The sequence below is a fragment of the Diplotaxodon limnothrissa genome, linkage group LG14 (assembly GCF_057381915.1).
Source record: "Diplotaxodon limnothrissa isolate DT_005_m linkage group LG14, D_limnothrissa_male_GT1.1, whole genome shotgun sequence".
In the NCBI taxonomy this organism is placed as follows: domain Eukaryota; kingdom Metazoa; phylum Chordata; class Actinopteri; order Cichliformes; family Cichlidae; genus Diplotaxodon; species Diplotaxodon limnothrissa.
Window position 1 is genome coordinate 30,374,723 of NC_140609.1, and position 23,898 is coordinate 30,398,620.

At 42.4% G+C, this 23,898-nt stretch overlaps 1 protein-coding gene across 1 annotated transcript in view; it reads left to right on the forward strand.

Moving 5' to 3' along the window:
- nxn (nucleoredoxin) overlaps positions 1–23,898 on the forward strand; it is a 71,079-nt gene extending 47,181 nt beyond the window's left edge. Inside the window, exons 2-8 of the mRNA XM_085370567.1 lie at positions 5,797–5,914; positions 10,111–10,244; positions 13,016–13,116; positions 13,246–13,352; positions 14,483–14,662; positions 15,201–15,325; positions 23,464–23,898. Coding sequence (XP_085226693.1) covers positions 5,797–5,914; positions 10,111–10,244; positions 13,016–13,116; positions 13,246–13,352; positions 14,483–14,662; positions 15,201–15,325; positions 23,464–23,646 — 948 coding nt within the window. The 3' untranslated portion in view covers positions 23,647–23,898. The remainder of the gene's footprint in view (positions 1–5,796; positions 5,915–10,110; positions 10,245–13,015; positions 13,117–13,245; positions 13,353–14,482; positions 14,663–15,200; positions 15,326–23,463) is intronic.

The window sequence follows — 23,898 nt, forward strand, 5'->3', positions numbered from 1 at the left end:
GACGTTATACATGTTGCACGGGTCATGGCTTGATTTCTTAAAAATAATAAAAGGGCACATAGAGAGTTCAGTCCAGTCCAGCCTGATTTCTCCTGTGGGCCTTAACAGTAAATCTTTATGGTTGGAGATCACACCTCCCGCATGCACTTCCAATAAAACGGTCCCAGTTAAAGACAAATGGGTTTTGTGGAACATGCCTTAAGGGCCGCGATCTGTCCATCAGATAACCTCCTGAACAAATGGCTTTACGCACTTAACGATAACGATTAGTGGAAGGCCATCGATCACTTGATTCTTATCTGTTCATTGAACAAATGTATTTATTTTTATTTTGAAAAGGCCGCGATTGTAAAACAGTATACAGAGGAAATTATACAGTTTCATTTTACTGTTAATTGTGTGGAAAGGATTGTTTTTCACTTTTTCCCAGCAATAAATCATGCCACTAAATTCCCTGTGAGATGAGTCAAGCGCCTATAAGGGGTTTTTAGCCTGACAATGAACACCACTGAGAATTCCTAAGTAGGTTCAATTAAATTCGCTAAATCTACATTTTAGCTTCGGCCTTTTTTTTTTTTTTTTCTTCCGTTTTCACACGTTATCAATTTGATTATCCCCATTTGTCCCTCATAATACTCAAAGATGAAGAACTGAGCTGCTATCAACATCACAGCATGATATCTCTTATGTCTTCTGTTGTAAAGGGCTGGCTTTCCTTTGTAGTGGCACAGATGTAATAAAGCAGCAATGGGAGCGTCTGGCAGACGCCTCAGGCCAAACCGGTCCAGTGAAAGCAGATCTGTGAGGAGATGGAGCTCAGATAATCAGAGATGAATTGGGAATGTTGACCAGAGAAATTTCTTCCACTCTAGTTCTCTCAACAGAGTGACACTCTCCCCTCCATAGCCACTGTTTAGAGGCCCACCAGTTACTGACTGAGGCCAGATTTCAGGACAGGACAGGGGTTTTAAAGGGGGACTAAGTCAAAACTAAAGCAGATGTGTGTGGATTTTAGAAGCCAGAGCATTGAGGGTCTTTAAGTGCAGAAAGTTGCCATAAAGTGCAACAGTGCAAAGCAGCATGAAAGCGATCGCCACGCATGACATTTAACACGGAAATGTGGATCTCATGGGATTGGGTTTGTTTCACGGCTTCCTTTTTTTTCCCTTTGATTCTTTTTCACTCAGTCTAGGATGGATACAGGAAGATAAATTAATGCAGTCAATGATCCCATCAAATAACATCTAAAAAGGATCAGGATTTTCTTTGATCAGGAAGATTTCCGACCCTGGAATATTCATGCACACATGCCCCCCACCCCCACCTCAGTGGGCTGATTCGCTCTTTCTCTGGATGTGAATCCGCAGCCATGCGTGATCCAATTAGTATGATGAGCACAGGGTGTAGAGCGAGGCTAATGTTTGCATGTCCAGGAGAGTAAATGGATTCTTAGAATGGATTTCCAGCTCCCTTGAGTCTTAGCGGTTTGTGGCCTCTCTGCAGGAACTATTGGCATAGTTAAACCACTGTGTAACTCTATGGCCAATCCTCCTGCTTGGCTCTATCGTTATCCAGTCTGTTGATAAGGATAATGAATAGTGGCCCCCTTAGACAAAACTAGAAATGGTGGCATGCAATTTTGATGCCATTCAGGCTACACACATTTTACCTTATAATTGGCCACTGCTATACTGTTTGTTTTAGATTATGTATGTCTGCAGCAGGAGTCTGTTTAAAATCATACAGCTAAGTATGCGAAGTAGTAATGTGTATTTTAATGATTTGTTACCCTGCTGGATATTTCTTAAATCATTATGAGTCAGATTGGAATGAGTAGTAGCTTACAATCAAACACAGACACACAGGAAGTGGCCACAGGTTTATTCCCTTCCATTCACCATACTGTAAAAACGCTAGTCGCACTCTTGATATAATTTGGAAACCGTCTGGAGGAAAAAAGACACACGATGAAGAGTGACAACAATATATTGGAAATGAAGATCAACACAGCCTCTGTAACCCCCCCATTATTATTTTTTTAAGATCCATTTTTAAGCACATTTTAAGGCACTGTGCTTGAACGACAGGGTTAAATGCTAACCTTAGCACGACTGCAAGCTGCATCCATAAAAAGTATTATGTAGTATTTCAGCATAGTCTAGAATGGGGACAGCAAAATGAATGTAGGTAGAAAACTCGGGAAGCAGATGGCTAAGCAACATAAAAATAAAATGCCTGATTTTATTAATCAAAACTGGAGCACAGACTTCTTGGATGGTGTGCTAATAAAATTAACTACATAGCAAGCCATGTCTGTGTCATAGATGTATTAAAATTAATCTTAAAAAGGGGGGAGGCAACAACACCACAAACCCAGTTCAGGTGCAGTTCAGTCAACAGAGTTGGTAGACTGCTCGTATTTGGCCACTTGTGTCTGTCAGATTTAACTGTTAATTTATTTGTTACAGTGTTAAATTGGTCTGTTATCCTACTTTTTCCCATCATTGTTACACGAGTCTGTGGGGATTCACTCAAGCCAGCCTCAGGTGACTGGATGAGGACCTGCAATTTTTGGGTTCTAATAGGCAGCTGACTGACAAAATAATTTGTCATCTTAATCTTGCCAAGACAATAAACAAGTGTTCGTCTCTCTTTTCTTCAAAGTGAAACATAAGGACGCTTTTTGTTGAACATCAGACTAAATAATACCGGACAAGATTTGGGGGGGGGGGGGTTTCACAACCTGTCATGTCAGCTTGTGCATTTACTGTCTGAGCTATAATGGATAGCTTGTACCTCTGCACAATGAAACTGTGTTTTTTGGGAGGGGGTGAAAATAGATCACTGAGGCATATGATCCTCATGTTTTCTATTCATGAGGATAAAAGAGGCTAGAGCGGTTGCTACAAAAGCCAACATCTTGTAGAAAGATTAAAGTGGATGACAAGAAAAGCTCAACACACGGCTGTGATATACATGATTCCCACTTTTCTGTCAAGGTGCTAAAATTGGGCTGAGTTCTGCTTGTTTGTTTGACTCGGGTGTGCGCATCCTTTGTCGTTACAAGGTTATTCTTCCATCCTAACAGCCTGTTCATGTTGAGGACAGATCTAATCTCTTGAAAGATTTAACATCCTGGGCTACTCTGATCTGCGGCCAAATCATCAGAAGGATTCAAGGATGCTGTGGATTGGTGGGAATACAAAAAGGAGGGTTTGGTTTTGTGTCGGAGGCTGCTGGACAAATTTCAGAGCCTTACCAGTCAGTCCACAGCCTTCTTTCTTTACTCCTGCAAGAAGCATCCCTGCACTTCAGGAATCTTAACACGATCTCAGAGGATGCACATGAATCTGTCATGTGTTGGTCTGTATGATCATCTAGATGATGGATTGGAGAGACACACAAGACCAATATTTACTGCTGAACTCTTAAAGTTGTGAAGCATTCAGAGTAAGGTGGCCTTATCGCCAAAGCCAGTGAGATTCTGTTGTCCAACAGCAGTTTATTTCAGTACTGAAAAGACTGTTTCCAAGTGGATGTTCAGATCTTTCTTTGTACTCTGCTGCTGCTGCCCACCTCAGTGCAGCACCACTCTAAATCTTCTTCTCTCATCTCTCTGTTCTTTGGCTAAATCTGGCTCTCAAATTGACATTATCAGTCTGAATGACAGCAGCAGAGCGAAATGGCTGTGCAGAGGCAGCAGTGTGCTGCTAGCTTTCGGAGACAGTCACACTTAATGCCTCTAACCCCATCAATTTGTGAGCAGAGATTGAGTTTCCAGAAGAGCATGAAGTGTGTGGTAAAGCTGTTGACTGTGGCAGACACTGAAGTTTGCTTTTGAGGGAATTCCAGACCGACATAGTTGAGAGGCTCCGGGTCGTCTTGTCCAGCGAACAAACCGTCTGACCTCTGTCGCAGGAAGGTCGTGCGGTTGACCTATGCTGTTAACAAGGGGGCATGAAAAAACAATCGCACGTATGATCAGTCTCTCAACCAAACTATCATAATAAATCAGCGCTGCAAAGAGCATACTGACCTGCTAGAGAAACCTACTCGGCGGTAGCTGCTGATTGAAGTAACAGGCACAAGACTTCTTGGCTTGGAGTGTATTAACACCAACAGCAGCTAAAACAAAACTCTTCAACAACATAAAGAATAGAAATATAGTGTTGGATCTCCTCAGCAGGTCCATTTGTGACTCTATGGTCAGACCCTGCAATCTGATGACCCCAATAATCCGATGAACTCCTATAAGCAAGCCCTTGGTCACAGTGGGAAGGAAAAAAAATCCATTTTAACAGGAAGAAACCTCTCATCTGCCACGACTGGTTGGTGATGTGAGAAGGGAGACAGAACAGGCTGTGGAGGAGAGCCAGAGATTAATAATAACCAATGATTAAATGCACAGAGAGGGGTGAGTGAAGAAGAAATACTGCATCGTGGGAAGTCCCCGGCAGTCTAGGCCTATTACAGCGTACATAAAGGAGAATTCAGGGTAATCTGATCCAGTTTTATCAAAAAGGAAAGTTTTAAACCTAGTCTTAAAAGTAGGATCGGGGCTTGACTATTCAAGACCTTGTATGTGAGGGGGAAAAATATCAATATCCTTGCGATTCCATTGCATGTTTACGTCTACACCTAGCAAGCATTGTCTGTGTGTCTTTTGCACTTTGCAGTCGAGTAAAAACAATGTGCAGTGCCTCTCAGTGAGGTGTCACTGCTGTACGAACAGTGATGATAAAACCAAAGGGCAGTGAAGTCACTGTTTTCACAAAGAGTGCAACAAAAGGTTTTCATCAGCCTGGAGCTCAACAGTAAGCAAACTCCAGGCTTACCGCACTGAGCGGTGCTCATTTCATTTGACTGTTTAGAAGTGTTTAGCTTTGTGCAGCAGGAAATAATTTATGACAGCAAGCAAAGTATGTGTTTATATCTCAAAGATGAACTCAATGCTCTAGTTTGACTATATTTCAGTAGATACACGATTTCCAGCAAAGGTGTTTTGTTATATTTTGACCTTGAAGACGCAGTGTGTGTTTATTAAAAATGTTTTATAATATGTATTTTCTTTTTCCGTTCTGTATTTAAATTTTTCAAGCTGGTTTCAGGTTTTCAAGCAAAGAGAACCTTTTCCTCTTCTGTAGATGCTGAAGCAGCAGCGCTGCACAGGGATGATTGCTGCTCTTTACAAGACAGGGCTATTTTCCATTCACAGCGTAGGACTCTTCCTCTGATATGGAAAGTGAGCCTCAGAAAATGCTTGATCTGCTCTTTGATGTTAAGGACTATGCTGATCTCTGAACTCGATGAATAGCGTCAGTTCACACACAGATCTGTCTGTAAAGGGTCTTATCTGGCTTTATGAGATGGTTAATATCATCTTGGCATATAGGAAAGTATTATGGTTAAATTTAAGGCCAATGAACGTTCATGAAAGCCTACAAAAGTATGAGTCGCTTATGTTGCGCACTTCCTTTTACTGTTATTCATGATGCCGCAGGGACAGCACATCTGTGCTAGTTCACCTCAGGGCTGCCTGCACTCTCCTACTATTTTCATTCTGCTTTTGTAGTCCATAGGGTTTATTTTAAATGACAGAGGAGGTATTTATGCTAAAATAAATAAAATACATCAACATTTGTTTTCACTGTAGTACTCCAGGTGCACACATTGCATCATTAAACACATAGTTTTAGACCGTTTTGTGCTGCTTTTCCAGCTTGGAAATGGAATTAGATACAAATCTGTTCCCTGAAGTATTTTCCAACCACTCCTTATCTTTTTTTCTGCTTTCAGATGAAGCTGTGGAACAAGTATAAGGTAACCAGTATCCCATCTTTGGTGTTTGTGGACGCCTCCACGGGGAAGATCGTGTGTCGAAACGGTCTGCTGGTGGTCAGAGATGACCCCAAAGGTGAGCTCAAGCATCTAGAGCTACAAACACACACACAGGCCACAATATTAGTAAAACCATGTGGCTGATTTATTTTTATTTCCTAACCTCAAGCTCTGACTCTAATCCTCTTTACTGAATGGTTAACCCTAACCCCAGTTCAACCCTAGAAATATGACTGTTTAATGAGGTAATGGGAAGACGTTTTGAGGGTCAAAAGGACAAACATCATAGATCAGTTTCTCGCACAGTTTGTCTGTCATAGCTTATAGCGCTGAATTCTTGGTGGGTAGCAATCATCAGTCACTCTTGGCTGAGAGTAATAAGCAAGCAGCATAACTCATTGAGAATTGCATACTGACTTCACACCAGTCTATCTTCTCTACTGTAACACTTGTCACTTCCAAATGTATCTCATGAAATGGCAGCAGCTGGGCTGTAAAATTCCCCCTGTGGCAAAAGGGTATGAATGAGCAACTTGAATAGCAAACTTCAAGATAAGAAGATGTTAAGTTTCTATCTGCATGTGAAGAAAAACATGCTGCATGCATGAGCAAAATATCTTCACGGTGAAGATAAACAGTCGCCCGTGTAAATTCTTTAGTCAGGTGGAAAAACAAACCCTCATGGGGAAGAGAGAAAATATGTAAATGTATTTATGGTGTTATTAGAAATGTTGGATGCTAGACTTAAAGATGGCAACCCTTTTAGTCTTGTTAAAACTGCCCAGCTGGCATCTTCCTGTTTCTTTCCCACACAGTTTAAATCAAATATAGTAACCAAACACCTTCTTGGGCCTTACAAAAGGTTACTGTATCAAATTCTAAAAATGATTTCACCTGAGGTTTTATGAAGGGGGTGAAAAGGCTTTTTTTTTTTTTTTTTTTTTTGTAATGATTGTTTTGTGTTCAGTGTGCACAAGCTGAACATGGAGCTCCTAACAACCTGGTTTAGCCCCTACATCAGAATAGTTTCACAGGCCAGTGCTGTTCAAGCTTGGATTTGTTCCAGTGCTGCACACTGCACGTGGGCACTGTTCATACCCTCCTACTGAGCTCATGAGATTTAACCCAAGAATGACAAAAAAACACTCTCCTTGCCTGTTAGTGCATCTTTTCCAGTGTTAAAAACCATAGGTATAAAAGTCATAAGATTAATAATTTCTCTTTATTTGTTGCATATTGGACAGTTTATCTTTTTTTAATGGTAACAGTAGGATGATTTCATGCTGAAACACCTTTTTTAATAAAAATATGATTCTTCTTCTACTTCTACTTCTACTACTACTACTACTACTAACATAAACACCTCAATAATGATTTCCCATCACACCAGGAACTACTTTAGAACCACCAAGAAACTGGCAAGCACGTCTTTGGACAGGTTCAAACTTTCTTGGTGTGAGGTGATCGATGCACCATCGTGCTGTTATACTGGCTAACTCATCAAATCACACCTTCAGGTTGGTTAGCTAATGTCCTACCCTCTTCTAGTTTAGTCCGTGGTAAATGGACTATAATTTATATAGCGTCTTCTTTTTTTTTTCTTTTTTTTTTTCCCCCTTTAAACTCATCTAGCAAGCAAAGAACTTTTTACACTCCAAGCTACATCCACAGAACTACTATTCAAGACCCTCTCTAAATCCTGAGCCCGGGTAAACAACAAGACTTCAACCACAGGTGAGAATTGGGTAACCAGTGAGGAGTACACGGGGTCCGTCCAAGAGATTGGACTGAAATAAATACTACACAATTAGTATGACTTCTGAACTTGACTTGCTGTATCCTCTGGCAAGGTGAGATGTGTAAGATCACACCGTCCTTGAGATCAGTCAGTGTCTCTAGGCCCTCGGAAACTACCGGTAACAAGTGAGGAAAAAAACAAAGCGCATTCTCCAGGTGGTTGCCGAGGTGTTGTTGCCAGCTGCTAAGTGAAATTGGTCGCAATTAAGGTGCTATACCAAAAATACATATTTCCCACCTGCTTTTTTTTATTTGTCATTTTGCTTGGTAGACGGTGACTCATCTGCAAACTACTAATCCTCACACAATTTTTCCGTTGCACTTTTTTTACAATTTTGCTATCACTCACCATTAAAAACTAAAGGTGACCAAAGCAATCACAATGATTTTCTTTTTCCTCTCTAGTGACCTCACTGTGTCATGGTTCACACCAATCATGTTGTTTTGTTTTGATTTCTCTTCTGCAGTGTCATCTTTTTAATTCAAATTTATGTCACATGCTTCCTGTAAATACTTATTTATTATCTATACGTAAACCACAGCCAAGCGTAACAATTTGAGATATTTATTTATTTAACTTCTGTTTTCACTCAGTTTTCTATCTGCTAATTGAAAATGTGCATTTAAATTCTTCATGTAAATTCTTAGTTTTATAAGCAATAAGAATATCCAGCCTACCACATTGGGTTCACACCATAAATAAGTCGTTTAAGTTAACCAAAATGTAATGAGTGCAGTAACTAAGGTCAGACCCACATTAACTCGCACACAACACACACCTCAAATTCCTGGTGAGGATTTACTGAGGATATTTTGCCCAGTCCCATCATTCAGCGTTTGTCTGAAGCATTTTGCAATAACTTCCCCCCCCCCCCCCCCCCCCCCTCGTGTTTGAGTTAATGCCGCTATAATTATGGTGCCGTGTGAATATTATAGCGTCTCCATGTCTCACACTCTCGTCTTTGAAACCTATAATTTCTGCACTTTGAAGTGGAGATGGAGAATTAACAAGAGTGATCTTGCATTCCTTTCCTGTATTGAGGGCGTCCATCTGTGGCTGAGACGATCTCAATATTTTAAAACGCTGCCTCTTCAAAGCCTGTTAGGTCAGCTTTAAAAAAAAAAAAATGGTGTCGTGTCATGTGAGAGGGAAGAATAGCAGCCATGTGAGGACTGTGACAGATTTCACTGTCTGTCTAATGAAAGCTGGTCCAGGCCTGCAGTGATATTTCCACAGTTCATTAACTAGATGTGAGCTGAGAAGATATTAAATTGGTGGCTTTAGTAGCAAAGAGAGCCACCAGCACTTCAGGAAGTTTTGCATCTCTTTGAAATAGAAGGCTGTGCTTTTTTTTTTGCTTTTTTTTTTCCTTTCTTTCTTTTTTTTAAACATCAGATTTTTAAATTTGATGTATTAAGCTGTGGACTGTTCCTAATGTGACAAATCAATTCAGGTGCAACAGCCACGGCTGGGAGAGGTAAAGGGCAGCAAAAAGTTCGCGTATGCTGACAGTCGGAGGGGCGGGTGAACAATTTGGGACCCCACTGCCTTTCACTGTCGATGAAAGGCCTGACTTGAGTGGTGGCAGACTAGCCCTGCAGCGTAAAGATGGAGTGCACTTTTACAATCAGGACAACAATGAAAGGCCGCGCCAGCGCAGTGCAGACGTGTCGTTCCTGCCTAATGAAGCCCCGGACAACAGCGCTCACATAAAGAGTCCATTATGAACCAGCCATACAAGCTTTTATTTATGATTACACCCCCCCTTTAATTCAGCTGTACCAAATGCATCTCCAGAGCTCTCCGGGAACAATGAAAACACCTTGAAAAGGAAATGAAAAGTGTGAAAGAGAGCAGGAGGGAAGTATTTCTGACAGCCTTCATTTGCTTAAGAGGTTCGACATTTCTTTTTCTTTAAGTGTGTGTGTGTGTGTGTGTGTGTGTGTTCACATGCGTGCATATTTTCAAAGCAGAAAACACAAAACAGCCCTTTAAAAACATATTTCAATGACAACTGTGTGTGGTGGTTTGACATGTGACACCCTTAACGGACACAGAAAAGCTGTCTGTGGGTCTTCTGCTGAGCTGAAGTGTGACTCTTGAGTCCACATTTCAGTATCTAAGCAGCTGTTAGATGGATTACCGTGATGTTTTGTAAATATTCATGATTCCCAGACATGAAATCCTAACAGTGTCACTGTGAGTTATAGTAGTTTTAAGTGTGAGTTAAAGCTTTGTGCAACAGTGGACAATTTGTCATGTTATTAATAATGAATGCAGCCAAATACCTATGAAAACACAGCGTCATCATCTTCTGTTGCACTTGCTCCACTGGTATGGAACAAAATACTGGCATTTAGCTCAAATCAGTGCCACGCAGCAACTCTTAGAGCCGCTAGCATGGCAATAATCTCTCGTTTTCCTTCCCATGTTTCCCCTTTCTTTGCCCCCTCTGCTTTCCTACCCTCTCTCAGGCCTGGAGTTCCCCTGGGGCCCGAAGCCATTTGCGGAGGTGGTGGCAGGACCTCTGCTCAGGAACAACAGACAGACAACAGACAGCAGCTCTCTGGAGGGACACTATGTGGGAGTGTATTTCTCAGCACACTGGGTGAGTGGAGAGAAGACAAAGAGGACCCCATCTTTTTTTCTTTTCTTTTTTTTTCCTATTCAGGGCTCCTGACTCTGTGAAAACATTGAGACATCAGAGAAAAAAGAGCGGCGGCAGCACAGCAGAGCAGGAAGAGGCAGGAACAGATAAGAGAGAGGAGCGAGACTCCATTGTGTTTGACTGTTTACATTACAGCAGTTGACGATCTCCATCAGTCCTTTCACCACCAACTGTGGATCAGTCACCACACCCCAAAGACGTCACGCCGTTGTTTCTTTTCTTTGCTGCCGCTGCCGATAGCCAGCGAAGGTCATGACTCACGATGCATGGAAGGCGTTAAATCATCGCTGTGCTGTTCCTGATGAGATGCAGCGCGAGCTGCCGAGGCCAGTCGGCGCAGCAGCTGCCAGAGCCGTAGCCTCAGATACCGGCTGCTCAGAATGGTGACGCCTGAATGCTGGCGCAAACCCCAAAGCCATATAAAACTGAAAGGACAAGTCACAAAAAGCAATTACAGGAGTTTATTTGCGGTGTTTTACACCAGGGTCCCCAGGTTACTCGTGTAAATCTATCTGCTACTAAAGCAGTCTCACAAAAACGAAATGCCAGCACTTTGCCTTGGCATCCTGATAGTATATTTTCTTTACTTTATTTCCCTCCTTCCTGTCAGAGGGACCTAAATGCCCCATGGCAGAGACACATGCAGCGTGACCTTCTCTTGTAGTGGGAGAAAACTTTAGTGTTATCACGATAGTACTAAAACAAGCTTGTGTAATGAGCGATGAACACACTTATACAGTGTTTATATCTGTAAGGTATAAGGGAAGATCGCACTTACTACACAAGATACTTTGTGCTTTTGTCCCAACGTCCCTTTGTGTTGATATGATGAAGTGCCACTGTAGGAAGCTTTAAGCTTCTCTACTTAGTAAACAGGAAGATGAGATGAGCCTTAGACATATGATATGTAATTAAGTCTAGCAAAAATACCTCAACATATTTACAGGGAAGGAAACTGAAGCAGCTATGGCATTAATCCATATTTACAGGGAATGTGCTTACTGTGTGTATGTTAAAGATTTAGTCACTGTGACACAAGCAATAAATCTGGCATTTTTGAGAAATTATTTTGGGGCATTTTGCCATTATTAGACAGGACAGTGGAGAAAGCAGGAGAGTGGTGCAGACACAGAGCAAAGGCTCCAGGCTAGAGTCGAAGTTGGGCCAGTGCATTCAGCCTTTTTGTGGAAAATGGTCGCCTTTGTCCGTTTTGATACAAGAGCATCACACAGTTGCTGCAGATTTGTTGCCTGGACAGCCATGATAGTACTGCACATAACTGCATTAAGATTTGTTGACTGTGGAGGCTTTTAGAGTACTGTACAGTGAGCTTATTTTCATGTTCAAGAAACAAGTTTGAGATGTTAGAGACTAATGTTGAGACATTAGTCTCCAGCCATTGTAAAATGGGTATACTGTGATCATAAAGGGATGATTATGGTCAGCAATAATACTCAGGTAGGCTGTGGATGTTAAATGATGCGTAGTGTGGCAAGAAAATATCCCCACACCATGACACCACCAGCAGCCTGAATCATTGATGCAAGGCAGGATGGATCCATGCTTTCCTGATTTGTTTTGTTTTTAATGCCAAATTCTGACCATAACATCTGAATATTGCAGCAGAATTGGAAACTCGTCAGACCAGACAACATTTTTTCCGATATTCTGCTGTCTAATTTTGTTCAGCCAGCTTCAAAGTTTTTATGTGTTGTGCTTTCAGAGATGTTCTTCTGCATACCGTTTTTAGAACCAGCGGTTATTTGAGTGTACTGTTGCCTTCCTATCAGTTGAAAGCAATCTGGCTATTCTCCTCTGACCTTTGACATCAACAAGGCGTTTGTGGGAAAGTCCCAGCAGATCAGCAGTTTCTAAAATATTCAGGCCAGCCTATCTGGCACTGACAACCGTGCCATATTCAAAGTCACCTCTCTTCCTCATTCTGATGCTCAGCTTGAATTTCAAGAGGTTGTCTTAAGCATGTTTACATTCCTAAATGCACAAAGCTGCTGCCATGTGATTGTATGATTTGATATTTGTGTTACTGAGAAGTTGAACAGGTGTACTTGGTGATGAGTGTATATGTATGTGTATTTTGGTACTTTCTGTCCTTGTGCTTCTTAGCTGAAGCAGTCTGCATTCATTAATTGAATTACTTATCGTTCATCGGCTAATCAATGTTTAAATAAGTACAGTTTGAGAGAAGAGAAGAAAATCTATTGTCCCTGAAATCATTTTAACCTCAGTTTCACTCCATGCAAACATGTGGCATGCATTTTGTAACTGTTCAAGCTGATTTAAATATTACGTTTCTATTTTATTATGTATTCACAGCAGAGAAAACAAAGAAAATACAGATATGAAGCAAACAGAGCATGGGAAAGAGGCTGGAAGTTGAGACTAGTCTGTTTTGCTTCTCACTGTCATGGTGCTCTGATGTCATCGTAATGCCAGCCATACCACCGCTCCCCCTTGCCTGGATAGCGTTGGTGCTCTAAACACATAGTAGAGCAAATACTTTCTTAAGCTCGAGTATTCCTCGGGATTAACGTTTTAAACAGCCTGGATACAAAACAAGACAGAATTACTAGTTTGTGGAAAGGTGTTTGGCGGCAGAGAGGAAAATAGTTTTGGGGAAAAACCCTGGGAAATGAGCACCTTATCACTTGTGACTGTGTATATTAGATGTTCACTCGTTCGCTCTCTCTCAGTGCCCACCGTGCCGCAGTTTGACTCGTGTGTTGGTGGAATCGTATCGGACCGTCAAAGAGTCGGGCCAGAAGTTTGAGATAGTGTTCGTCAGCGCCGACAGGTGAGCGACACTGCACCTGCCTTTTGCCTGTTAAGAACCCAACTGGGTCCCTGCTTACTTGTTGTTATTAAAACCAAGAAATCAGCATCTGTTGTCTTCCTGTTCGGTTCTCCCCTCCACCCCGCTCAGGTCAGAGGAGTCCTTTAAGCAGTACTTCAGCGAGATGCCATGGTTGGCAGTGCCTTATTCAGATGAGGCTCGGCGATCGCGGCTCAACAGACTATACGGAATACAAGGTATTTCACCAGCTCCATCACCGTTATCGCTGAATAGGCATGTTTTTCCTGGCCTGTTATGCTATTTATCCATTGTTTTGTTGAGAGTTGCAGCCAACCGCATCACTGCACAAAAGGCAGAAAAGCATCCATCATCTCCCTGTGATAAGAGGCTGATGCTAGTGATAGTGTTGGTTAGTTACGCTGTTGTTTTTATTGGCAGATGTAAACAGCAGGAAGACAATAGTTCTTCCTTATTAATTTATTCAGTTTTGGCACTTTGAGCGCTACAAGTCAAGATCCTTTTAGTTACATCACATTCAAGAGAAGGCCAATTTCTTCAAAATCTAATAAATAACAGTACAGATCAGGAAAAAATATGTATATGTGATTGAGTACAGTGTGCCTTTTAAGATAAGAGCAGAAAGGGGATATATCTATTTTTTTTTTCTCTCTGCCAAACTTGGTTATGTTACATACTGAAACACTGGCACGAAGGCTTGACAGCTCTTTGTGTTGGGCGGGCAAAACGGCAACACAGATCGCCCTGCAGCCTGGGGAATGTGGGCTGGTTATCCAGTTTACCGTCTCAGTGCGGAAGTGCCGTGCCTTCCTCCCGAGTGTGTTAGTGGATGACTCTGGATGAAGTTAGCGAAAACTGGCCGTCAGCCTGTCCTGCAAAGAATTTGAGGAATGTGTACTGGACGAGTTAACACTGCCCCCCCCCCCCCCCCCCCCCCCCCCCACACACACACACACACACTCACTCACTCACTCACTCACTCACTCACTCATTCAAACCCCTGCAGTCTCTGATTTCCCCCACCTCAGTTAACTTCAGTCCACATGTGCAGACAGGAATTTACTGATTGCTGCTTGCTTGCCTGATTTGTGTCTGTTTCTGATAAAGGATTGTATTCACGGTGCAGGTGGCTTGTAAAAGCACTGTCAGAGGGGTAACGGACAGAGCTAGAGGGAGGTGAGAATCCCCAAAAAGAGGTTTAAAAAAAAATCTCACTGTGAAAGGGAAAAGAGTGCGTCATGATGCGATAATTAAAGGAAACGACCCATAGCACCTCCCAGGCTTTTGCCCATTTCCTCCCCTCCTATGTTTCTCTTCCTTTCATCATCATCATCTTTCTCCATTCCAGGTATTCCCACATTGATTCTGTTGGACACGGAGGGTCACATGATCACGCGACAGGGCCGGGTGGAGGTGTTGAACGACCCAGAGTGCCGGCTCTTTCCCTGGCACCCTCGGCCCGTGCTCGAGCTCAGCGAGTCAAACGCCGTGCAGCTCCACGAAGGGCCCTGCCTCGTCCTGTTTGTGGGTGAGAGGCTGAGGCTTTATAATTTGGCGAAGTTCCACATGGGGCTCTGTCTGAATGAAGTGGCATTTATTTAGAGCATATTGAATGTCAGACACTGCGGAAAATTCTTCCAATGGCGAAAGGTCCCAGAGGGAAATGCTGTGGGAAATGCTTCATGTAGTATTTACTGTTTCCATCTATTTATATGCTAATACGGGAATGCTAATGCAAAAAAGAAAAGAATTTTTCCAGTGAATGGCACTGAATGATTTAGACATTAAGGTGTAGAGAGGAAACAGACATGGAAAAGAATTTGAGAGTGCAAAGTGATGACCCTCAAAATATGAGACCACCCTGGTGTCTCCTGAGGCCAAACCAAATCGCACAACAAGACTGAGGACCATCTGTACATGTAGTTTCTTTCATCTCTGCACTCATCTGTCCTCCAGTTGCCTATCCTTGCAGCCACTACTTTCACTCATCTGTTCGTCTTTTCCTCTCCCATGTGGCTTCTTCATGCTTTTAACAGAGCTCTGTTTCTCTTTCCTGGTTAATGCAGACGCTGAGGAGGAAGGTGAATTGGAGCCAGCCAAGGAGCTGATTCAACCAATAGCGGAAAAGCTCATGGCCAAGTACAAAGCGAAGGAGGAGGAGACGCCGCTGCTGTTCTTTGTGGCTGGAGAGGTGAGATAAGCCGACAGAGTGAAATACCATTTCACACAAAACTGGCATAAGCTGGGGTTTGTTTGTTTTTTTTGGGGGGGGAGGTTTGAACATCCTGCTCTACCTGAGCTGTGCTTCGGGATGATTTAGTCTTTGAATGTACAGCTCAGGCGATCCTGTGTTTTTGGTTTCTTTTTGTTTTGGTTTGGGGGTTTTGAGGCAGATACAGACATGATAGTGAAAATGCCAGTGCAATAACACAGCGACATGCATAAACAAACATTTCCAAACATTTCTGATTTGTTTTTAAGGAGGTGGAGACACGTTAGACAAAAACAGACTCTCGGCAAATAACAGTATTCTATCCAGAGGAGGATTTCACCTATTTTTGTCACGTTGTCTTTGACCACATCCAGCAGTTACTTTCTCACTTTGGCCCTTCTGCAGTTTCTACCCACTACTGTGGGGAAACATCTGGCTCTGCTGCTGCTGCTCGGTGTTCACTACCTGCTTGCTAACTGCGTGTGACTGCTGTGAGTTACTAAAGAGTCAGTTTTCTGGAAAAACGCTGCCTGCTGCCACTAAGAGTTACCCTGCGTGAGTGGCGAGAGTGAACAGAACAGTTCAGGGTCAGAAGACCAAACAATGACTGAAACAACAGTAAAATGACTCATAAAAGGATAAATGTAGAGTTAAAGAGATACTTTGGAAACACAAAGTTGCATATTGACAATGTCAATATATGTTTATATTCAACAATTAATTTTAGCTGCTTTGGATTTGAGTATTTAAGGGGATGTATTAGTTTCAAGTAATGAAGTCAGCTTATTTACAAGTAATCCCCATGAGCCAAAAGCTCAGGCTTCAGGGTGCTCTGTAATCTCTGATGCTGCTTTCCATTTGAAGTGGGAACTGAGAAGTCCAGAGTTACCAGTTGGAATTTTCCACTCTAGCACCCCCTTCAGTCAAACTTTCCACTCAGAAAGTCAGGGCAGCCACACCAACCTTGACTTTGCAATTAAAAAAAAATTAAACTTTAGAACATGTGCATATGTGCAGTAGATGATATTTCCACAACTTCAGTGGCTACTAAAGCATTTGAGGCCCTGTTCTTGAATGTGCAAGAGAGGCATTCAGTCCCATCCATGACCTACAATTCAACTGTGCGCCTCTATCATGATGGGTAGACGCAGAGCGTGGCAGCGCTCTCCCTCACAATACTGACAAATCATCCTTTCTATCTGCGCAGTATCTCCTCCCACATCTTCCCCGTGTGGGATGAGCCGTGGAGTTTTCATAATACTTGTTATCTTGTGTTGTTCTGCCTTGACCTCTCCAGAACTGGTGCAGCAGCAGACATAATTACCGGATTAGATACCTCTCCCCCACACTCTGTCCTCCAGCCAGCCTTCCTCCCAGTTCAATCTGGGGGTGACGGCACTGGTTTCTGGTGTGTCACTTGCCCAAAAGCAGGCTCTGGTTTCAGCTGCATGTCTCGCACATGTGCTAAATGGCAGCTCAACTCTGTCTGCTTTGGAATATCAGTGGCACATGTACGCAGACCTAGAAAAGCTTAAGTTTTAAGGAAAGCACGAGTTGGACTGATAGCGTTTCGTGTTAAATGTGTCAGGTCAAAGAAATGTTGGCACAAACACAAAGAAACGCTGTTGCACTGGAGCTTGCGGTTATTCAGGAGCAACACATGCTAAGCCGTATACTTTTACATCCATGTAGTGCAGGTCTAATTTCCTGGCTGTAGCTCAGCCGGCTATGAAATCACCAGGTTTCCCCCTCCAGACTGGGTTGCGTCAGATATCGCTTCCCATGTCAGGCATTCTGTGAAGCTTCCATGCTCTGGGCTCCTTCAGCTAAGCTTGTGCCCTGGTAGGCACACACTTCTCTGCCAGACCAGCTGCTGGGTTTTCTGTGTCCATGAGACAGCAGTATGTTGGCAGCCCCTCAGGGGGGAGGCCAGTCTGAGCTGAATGATACAGGATCTTCTTACCCAACTGTAAAAAAACATACGCCACAGGGTAGTACAGTATACTGATTTATAATCGCAGAATGAAAGATCTTTTGTTCTTTAACTTCTGCTGTGTTCTGGCTCTTGCATGCAAAATGAACTTGAGCGGTATTATCCAGTCACATAAGAATTTAATAGACTTTTGTGGCAGCCAGAAGTGACTGTGATTCTGCTCTTCAAAGCTTTGTTTTTGCCTGCTTGATTTGTGTGTGTGCGCGTGTCCCTAAACAGGATGATTGCTTTGACTTTGAGATTATAGTGGGTTTCATAACCACTCTGGTACTGCATTTATTCAAATCATAGCACACTGACAGTTTCTTTCGCATTCATTATGTTTTAATGTAAAATGTGAATGCTTCACATATGCACATTTTGATCATGTTAGTGGAAAGACAAGGTCATACTGTGGTCCAACATGTTTATACAGATCAATAGTATAACAGTGGTGGTCCCTCGAGGTTAATGCCTCGGTTTTTGCCTTAATAAAATCTTAAAGAGATTACTTGTGTTTTTAAAAAAATGACCTGCACAGTGGGTTCATTTCTGGGGTCAGCCTCAAGTGGCCATCCAAGGCACTCTACTGTTATATGGCCTTAGCTAGTAACAAATGTATATGGGGTTTTGTTTGTTATTGCTTTTTCTGTTTCTGCGGTGAGGTGTCAAGCAAAAGCAACAAGTGGGGATATAATAACCTAACCGGCCAGTCAGAAGGGTTATGCTTAATTATCTTACCAGCTAGTGACCCAAGCAGGTCTCATTCAGCGATGTAGACAAGGGCTCTGGGTTGTGAGAAAGTCTGTGCTGTAGTAGAGATGTCCAAAGCTCGATCTTATGCCTCCATGTTTCTAAATGGATGACCGGTAACTTTACATGTGACCATGTGTGTAAGCATGTAAGCATTCACAGGAACAGTATTTTATCTATGTGGGCATTGCAGAAAATGACCTCATGCAAATATTGACAAAGCACACAGCTAAACATCAAAAAGGAAGATAAAGGCCTGTGATATTTAGCGATTGTGTGTTTATCTAGCTTGTTAGCTGCTAACTAGGGGTGCAACAATACTCATATCGATATTGAACCGTTCGATACAGTGCTTTCGGTTCGGTACACATATGTATTGAACAACACAAAATTTTTAATTTATTTTATCAACTTTTCTTCTGACGATGCTGTCTGTGTTGAGAGCTCAGTGTATCTGCGTTCGACTACTCCGCCTAGGCTGCACTGTCAAGCGCAGATCCACTGAGCGCAGCGCAAGCTAGCAAGACAGAAGCTAAGCTCCTTACAACATGGCAATTTGAACCTCCCCCACCTTCATTCAGATCTGGCCTTTGGAACTATTTTGGTTTTCATGTGACGTATGACCCTGAAGGTAAGCGCGTCATGGACAAAAGTAAAACAGTATGTCGATGTGCCATGCAATGCTCAATTACATTGGTGGGAAGTAGTGCGTTAGCGCAGTTAGCTCATTAACGTGTTGACTCCGTCCAGCCCCACGCATGGGGCGATCCTGGTAACTCGTTAACAGAGATTTGCGGCATTATGGCGTTAATGTCATTTTAACGAGATTAACGCTGACAGCACTAGTGGGAACACAACGAATATGACTGCACATTTACCCGACATCATCGTAGTGCAAAGACAAGTGGAAGCAGACAAAAACAACAAGCACACATGCTACAAACTTTACCAGAGTCATTTAGACAGCCGTTAGCACATGATTCTCCTTATGGGGACCTGATATGTTTAATATGCTGCTGAGAATATAGCCCAGAAGAAGCGTATAGTATAGCTTTTATTTTGGAAAGAGCCATTTCTCTGTAATAAACTCTCTTTTCCAAAGATGAGTGATTCCTCAATCAGATAGATGTATTTTTTTATTATTTTGTTGTTTCAGCAACATTACATTTAAAAACTGTACTTTTGAGTTAAAATATATATTTATAATTTTAATAAATGACAAATTAAAAAGGCATGAACATTTTTTTTTGTATCGAAAAAATATCAAACCGTGACCCCAAAGTATCAAACTGAACTGTGAATTTTGTGTATTGTTGCACCCCTACTGCTAACAGGCTACGTCCACACTAATGCATTTTTGTTTGAAAACTAATCGTTTTCTCTCAGTTTTGGCCTCCCGTCCACAGCGAAAACGGAGACTAAAAACTAACTAAAACATGACGTATGTTAATCATATGATGCAGTCATGTGACCAATTAAACCAAGATAGCGGAGGGCATTATACAGCAGTTGTTTTGTTTGCTCTCAATTTTAACAGCCCTATTAAAGATTAATATCAGTCAGTACATGCTCCAGATAGCTTTTCTTCAAATTCTTTAACTAGCACTCGCTTTTGCAATTTTGTACTTTTGTGTTACTGGCAGCAACAACTCCAACTCATTGTTAGTCCATTTAAAAAAAACTCGGTGCTTTTACTCAACATTTTGTCGCGATGTTTCAAAGATCAAGAAAGTAAATAAACGACAGACAGAAATGAGGCAGGTCCAAGCTTCTTGTTTTTCACGCATGCGCAGTACTGGGACGTAAGTGTTTTCAGACGTTTCTATGTGGACGAATCTACTTGGGCTAATGGAACACAATTATTGCATTGACTGAGAGTTTAAGTTATAACTTTTTTTCCCATCTCATAGTACTGTGTATAAGTCTTGAGACACCCCTCATTTCTTTACATTTTGCAGGGAAAATGGGAAATGGGCGAATCAATATACTGGAATTTTGAAATTTTTTGCACATTTCTATAACTGTAACTGTGTAGAAAAATTAATCTGTTGGATTTTTTTATTTATTTATCTGTGCACCACGTAAAAATGTTTTAAATTTCAGCAGTATAAGGTAGATATATCTATGACAATGACGACTTTTTCTCAGGACATCAAAGGTGACCTGTGAGATGGACACAACCCCAGCTCAGGAGCGAGTGGCTGGGTTCATCATTATCAGCTGAATCCTTATCAGATGGTCGATGTCTGTCTGTGAAATGCCACAATGTATCAGTAATCAGAACAAGCCTGGCACGGCCCAGCAGGTCCCACACGGTAAACACAAGCTGAGCCTTATCACAGCTGTGAGTTTGGGTTACAGCAGAGGCCCTTTGTCTTTTTCTTTTTTCTTTCTTTTGTTCTCGGCTGAGCTGCAGAGGGCCCCTCTGAAATGACTGCACCTCGTGAGAAGCGTGTTTGCGTGGGTTCTCTCCGGGTACTCCGGCTTCCTCCCACCGTCCAAAGACATGCAACTTGTGGGGATAGGTTAATTGGATAATCCTAATTGCCACTAGGTGTGAATGTGAGTGCGAATGGTTGTGTGTCCCTATGTGTTAGCCCTGCGACAGACTGGCGACCTGTCCAGGGTGTACCCTGCCTCTCGCCCTATGACAGCTGGGATAGGCTCCAGCGCCCCCCGCGACCCTGAAAAGGATAAGCGGAAGCGAATGGATGGATGGATGGATATATGCACGGAGGTGAAGACTGTTGCAGAGATTACATCTTCTCATATCAAAAATGCTGAAAAGGTCACACTGATGGATTTTGGAGTTTCTCTCGTTGTGGTTTCTTTACAGATGATCTCTAATCTACGCTTCGTATGGCTGCAAGTGAGCCTGCAAGCAAGAGCTTTTATTTGTAGTCGGGGAATTAAGCAGTATTTCTCTCGTAACAACATTGTCCTTAGTGACAGCTTACATCTGTGAGCATTAAGTAGTCGATGTACGGTGATTTGCAGCATAATAAAATGGTCTATTCAGAGGAAGTTAGCTGCCTATAACAAAACACCACACTTCAATTCATCTGTTCCATCTGTTAGCAGTTTTGCAAAGTAGAGGTCACAGACTTCATCTTGGCATACTTATCCTTTTTAGGTAGCGGTGCAGCTATTTAATGAAAAGTCTAAGGGCTCATTGTGGGGTTTGATCCATTTAACAAGAGTAGCTGCGGATCCTCTGATAACAAAGAAGAGACAACAAATTGAACTTCGAGGAGTATCACATGAAGCAGGAAATCATTCCAAAGTTGCGATATCGTTGACTTTGTTCCACTTAACTCACTCTGTCACATAAATCAGTAACTAACAGCATCAGAGGCCTATATTTAAAGTCCAGCTCTTTGTTGCAGTGCCACCCTCTGGCCTTTCCTTGTATGTTCTGCATTTGAAACTAAATCTTTGCCATATGGAAGTGATCTTTAATCTTTGAGGCTCTCCCTCCAAGCCAGCAAGCTAAGCTCAGGAGAAGCTGGGCCATCGTGTCATGAGGATGAGGAAAATGTTGCAAATGATATTAGTTTAATAGCTGTAAGCATTTAAGAGAACTATGTGACCTCGCTAAACCCAACACATGAAATTCATTCGCCGAGAATAATGGATCTCTGTCCAGGCAGGAATGCCGGTTGCCGAAGCGCTCGTGGCTGGAACTTTAAGCTGAATTACGAAACTGTGATTTCATGTTCAGCCTCAATAATTGATGGCCCTCTCAAGCTTGTTTGAAAGTTGCTGCTTCCTTCCCCCCGTAGTGATTCATATCTATAATCTCTGGGTACAGAGGTTGTAATCCTGACTTGTTAAGGGGTGAAAGGTGATATCAAGCCTCAGGCTAAAAAAATGGTGAAGCTGTTTTAAAATAACTGGAAAGAACTCAAACTGGAATCCCCACTATACACCCAGCAGCAATGTATTTTTAACACACCCTCTCTCAAATCTGCACTGCTCCATCTCCCGCTAACATCTGCGATGGGAGTCAAATCTGATGTGGGTGAGCTTTTGATAAAGGAAGGATGCTTCTGGACACCCACCGGGGTCCTTCACGTCTTTCTATGCAGCAGGATGTGTGACTAAGGAGCGGCTCTGTGGTCTCCCTGGGCAGGCCGCCTGCAGGAAGATGGCAGAGAAGAGTTTCTCATATTCTCTTTCAAGAAGTGTGCATTAATAAATGGTGCCAAGCAGTTCTGGATTTTATAGCGTGGCATAGTTCAAGTGCAGGGCGCTGTCCTCGTTTTCTGAAGTGTGAACTGCTGTGGAGTACGGAAATGTCTAGAGTGTCTCCTCCAGGTTTTTGGTTGTACTTCAAATGCCATGTCAGCAAATGTGGCCAGTATAAAAGCTCCCTCTTATCTCCCAACAAGAATCCCCATGCCATGTACAGAACTGCATCACTTGCAATCCTGTTGATCTTTGTGGGGCATTTTCAGGCATTTTAGGTGACATTTCTACACCAGAGGTTTAGCTGTTTGTTTATGCTGCAGCAGAGTTGGGATTCACAGTCTTCTTTCACTTGCAGCCCCTTTTAAATAAAACTGTGAGCCTGTTTACACTTTTTAAATGCATCTTTTGAGCGCTGCGCACAGTGTCATCAGCAAGCACTCGATTTGTTTAGCTCGAACTAGCAATGAAAACAAAATGTTTGAAGTACTAATATACATGTACCGGTAGTTCTAACTGCTGACAGTTCTTGAGAGAACTTCTGGACTGATTACTCATGTTGAGCCAATCATATGTAAGATTTGCCCACTCACCAAAATTATGCTAAAACTTCCAGGCTGAACCTTACACTTGGTGGTGTAGCATTAATCCAGATTACTTGTCTTTTTGAAATGCATTGGCCTCGATAGAGGATATTTTCTTCTAGTTTTTTTTTTTTATATATATAATTTAGAGACTGAAGTTGTCACATTGTGCAATAAATTAAATGAGGTGTAAAACTGAAGTCATGCAAAAGAAAAAATGTTGAATTCACTACACAGAATGTTCAGAACTCGCAGCAACCCAAAACTACAGGGAACAAAGACTTTATATATTTGTATATTTTTATTTTCCTCTCCATCATGATGGAATTTCTTGTGGTATCCCAACCTGTAATGTCAGGATGCTATACGTGACAAGACTTGAAACTTGAAACATGTGGTGAAAGGATGGAGAAGGCAAAGATTTTGCTGTTAAACTTTTTTTTTTTTTTTTTTTACAATTTTAATCACAGGCTTGTTTTAGTCAAAGCAATGACAGATTTGTGTCATTTTGGCCCACCAGAGGCCCTGATTGTAGCTTAACCATTCCCGCATGTGAGGAATGTACTGCTCTATCACACAAAATCACACTAAGCGCTGTACTTCCTTCTCTTTCCCTGCAGGATGACATGAGCGACTCTCTGCGAGACTACACCAACCTCCCCGAAGCGGCACCTCTGCTCACGATCCTGGACATGTCGGCCCGTGCTAAGTACGTTCGCGATGTGGAGGAGATCACGCCGGCCGTGGTGGAGCAGTTTGTCGGCGACTTCCTGGCCGAAAAGCTCAAACCGGAGCCCATCTAAAGAGACTGTCCACGTATAAACTGGACCTATTACATGGGACTCACGCCATCATCCATCCCTGACCTATTGCTACACCCCACAGTTTCCAGGCTCCCACTCTCTCTCCCAGCTACAATCCTGACTGTTAGAGAGATGTCTCACTTTTTACTGGCATTTTAGCATTTTTATTTTAGATGTGTTCCTCTTTCATGGAGTCCCCTCTTTCTCCTGTGGTGCCTTGCATTGACTATAGTCCATACAGTAATATATATG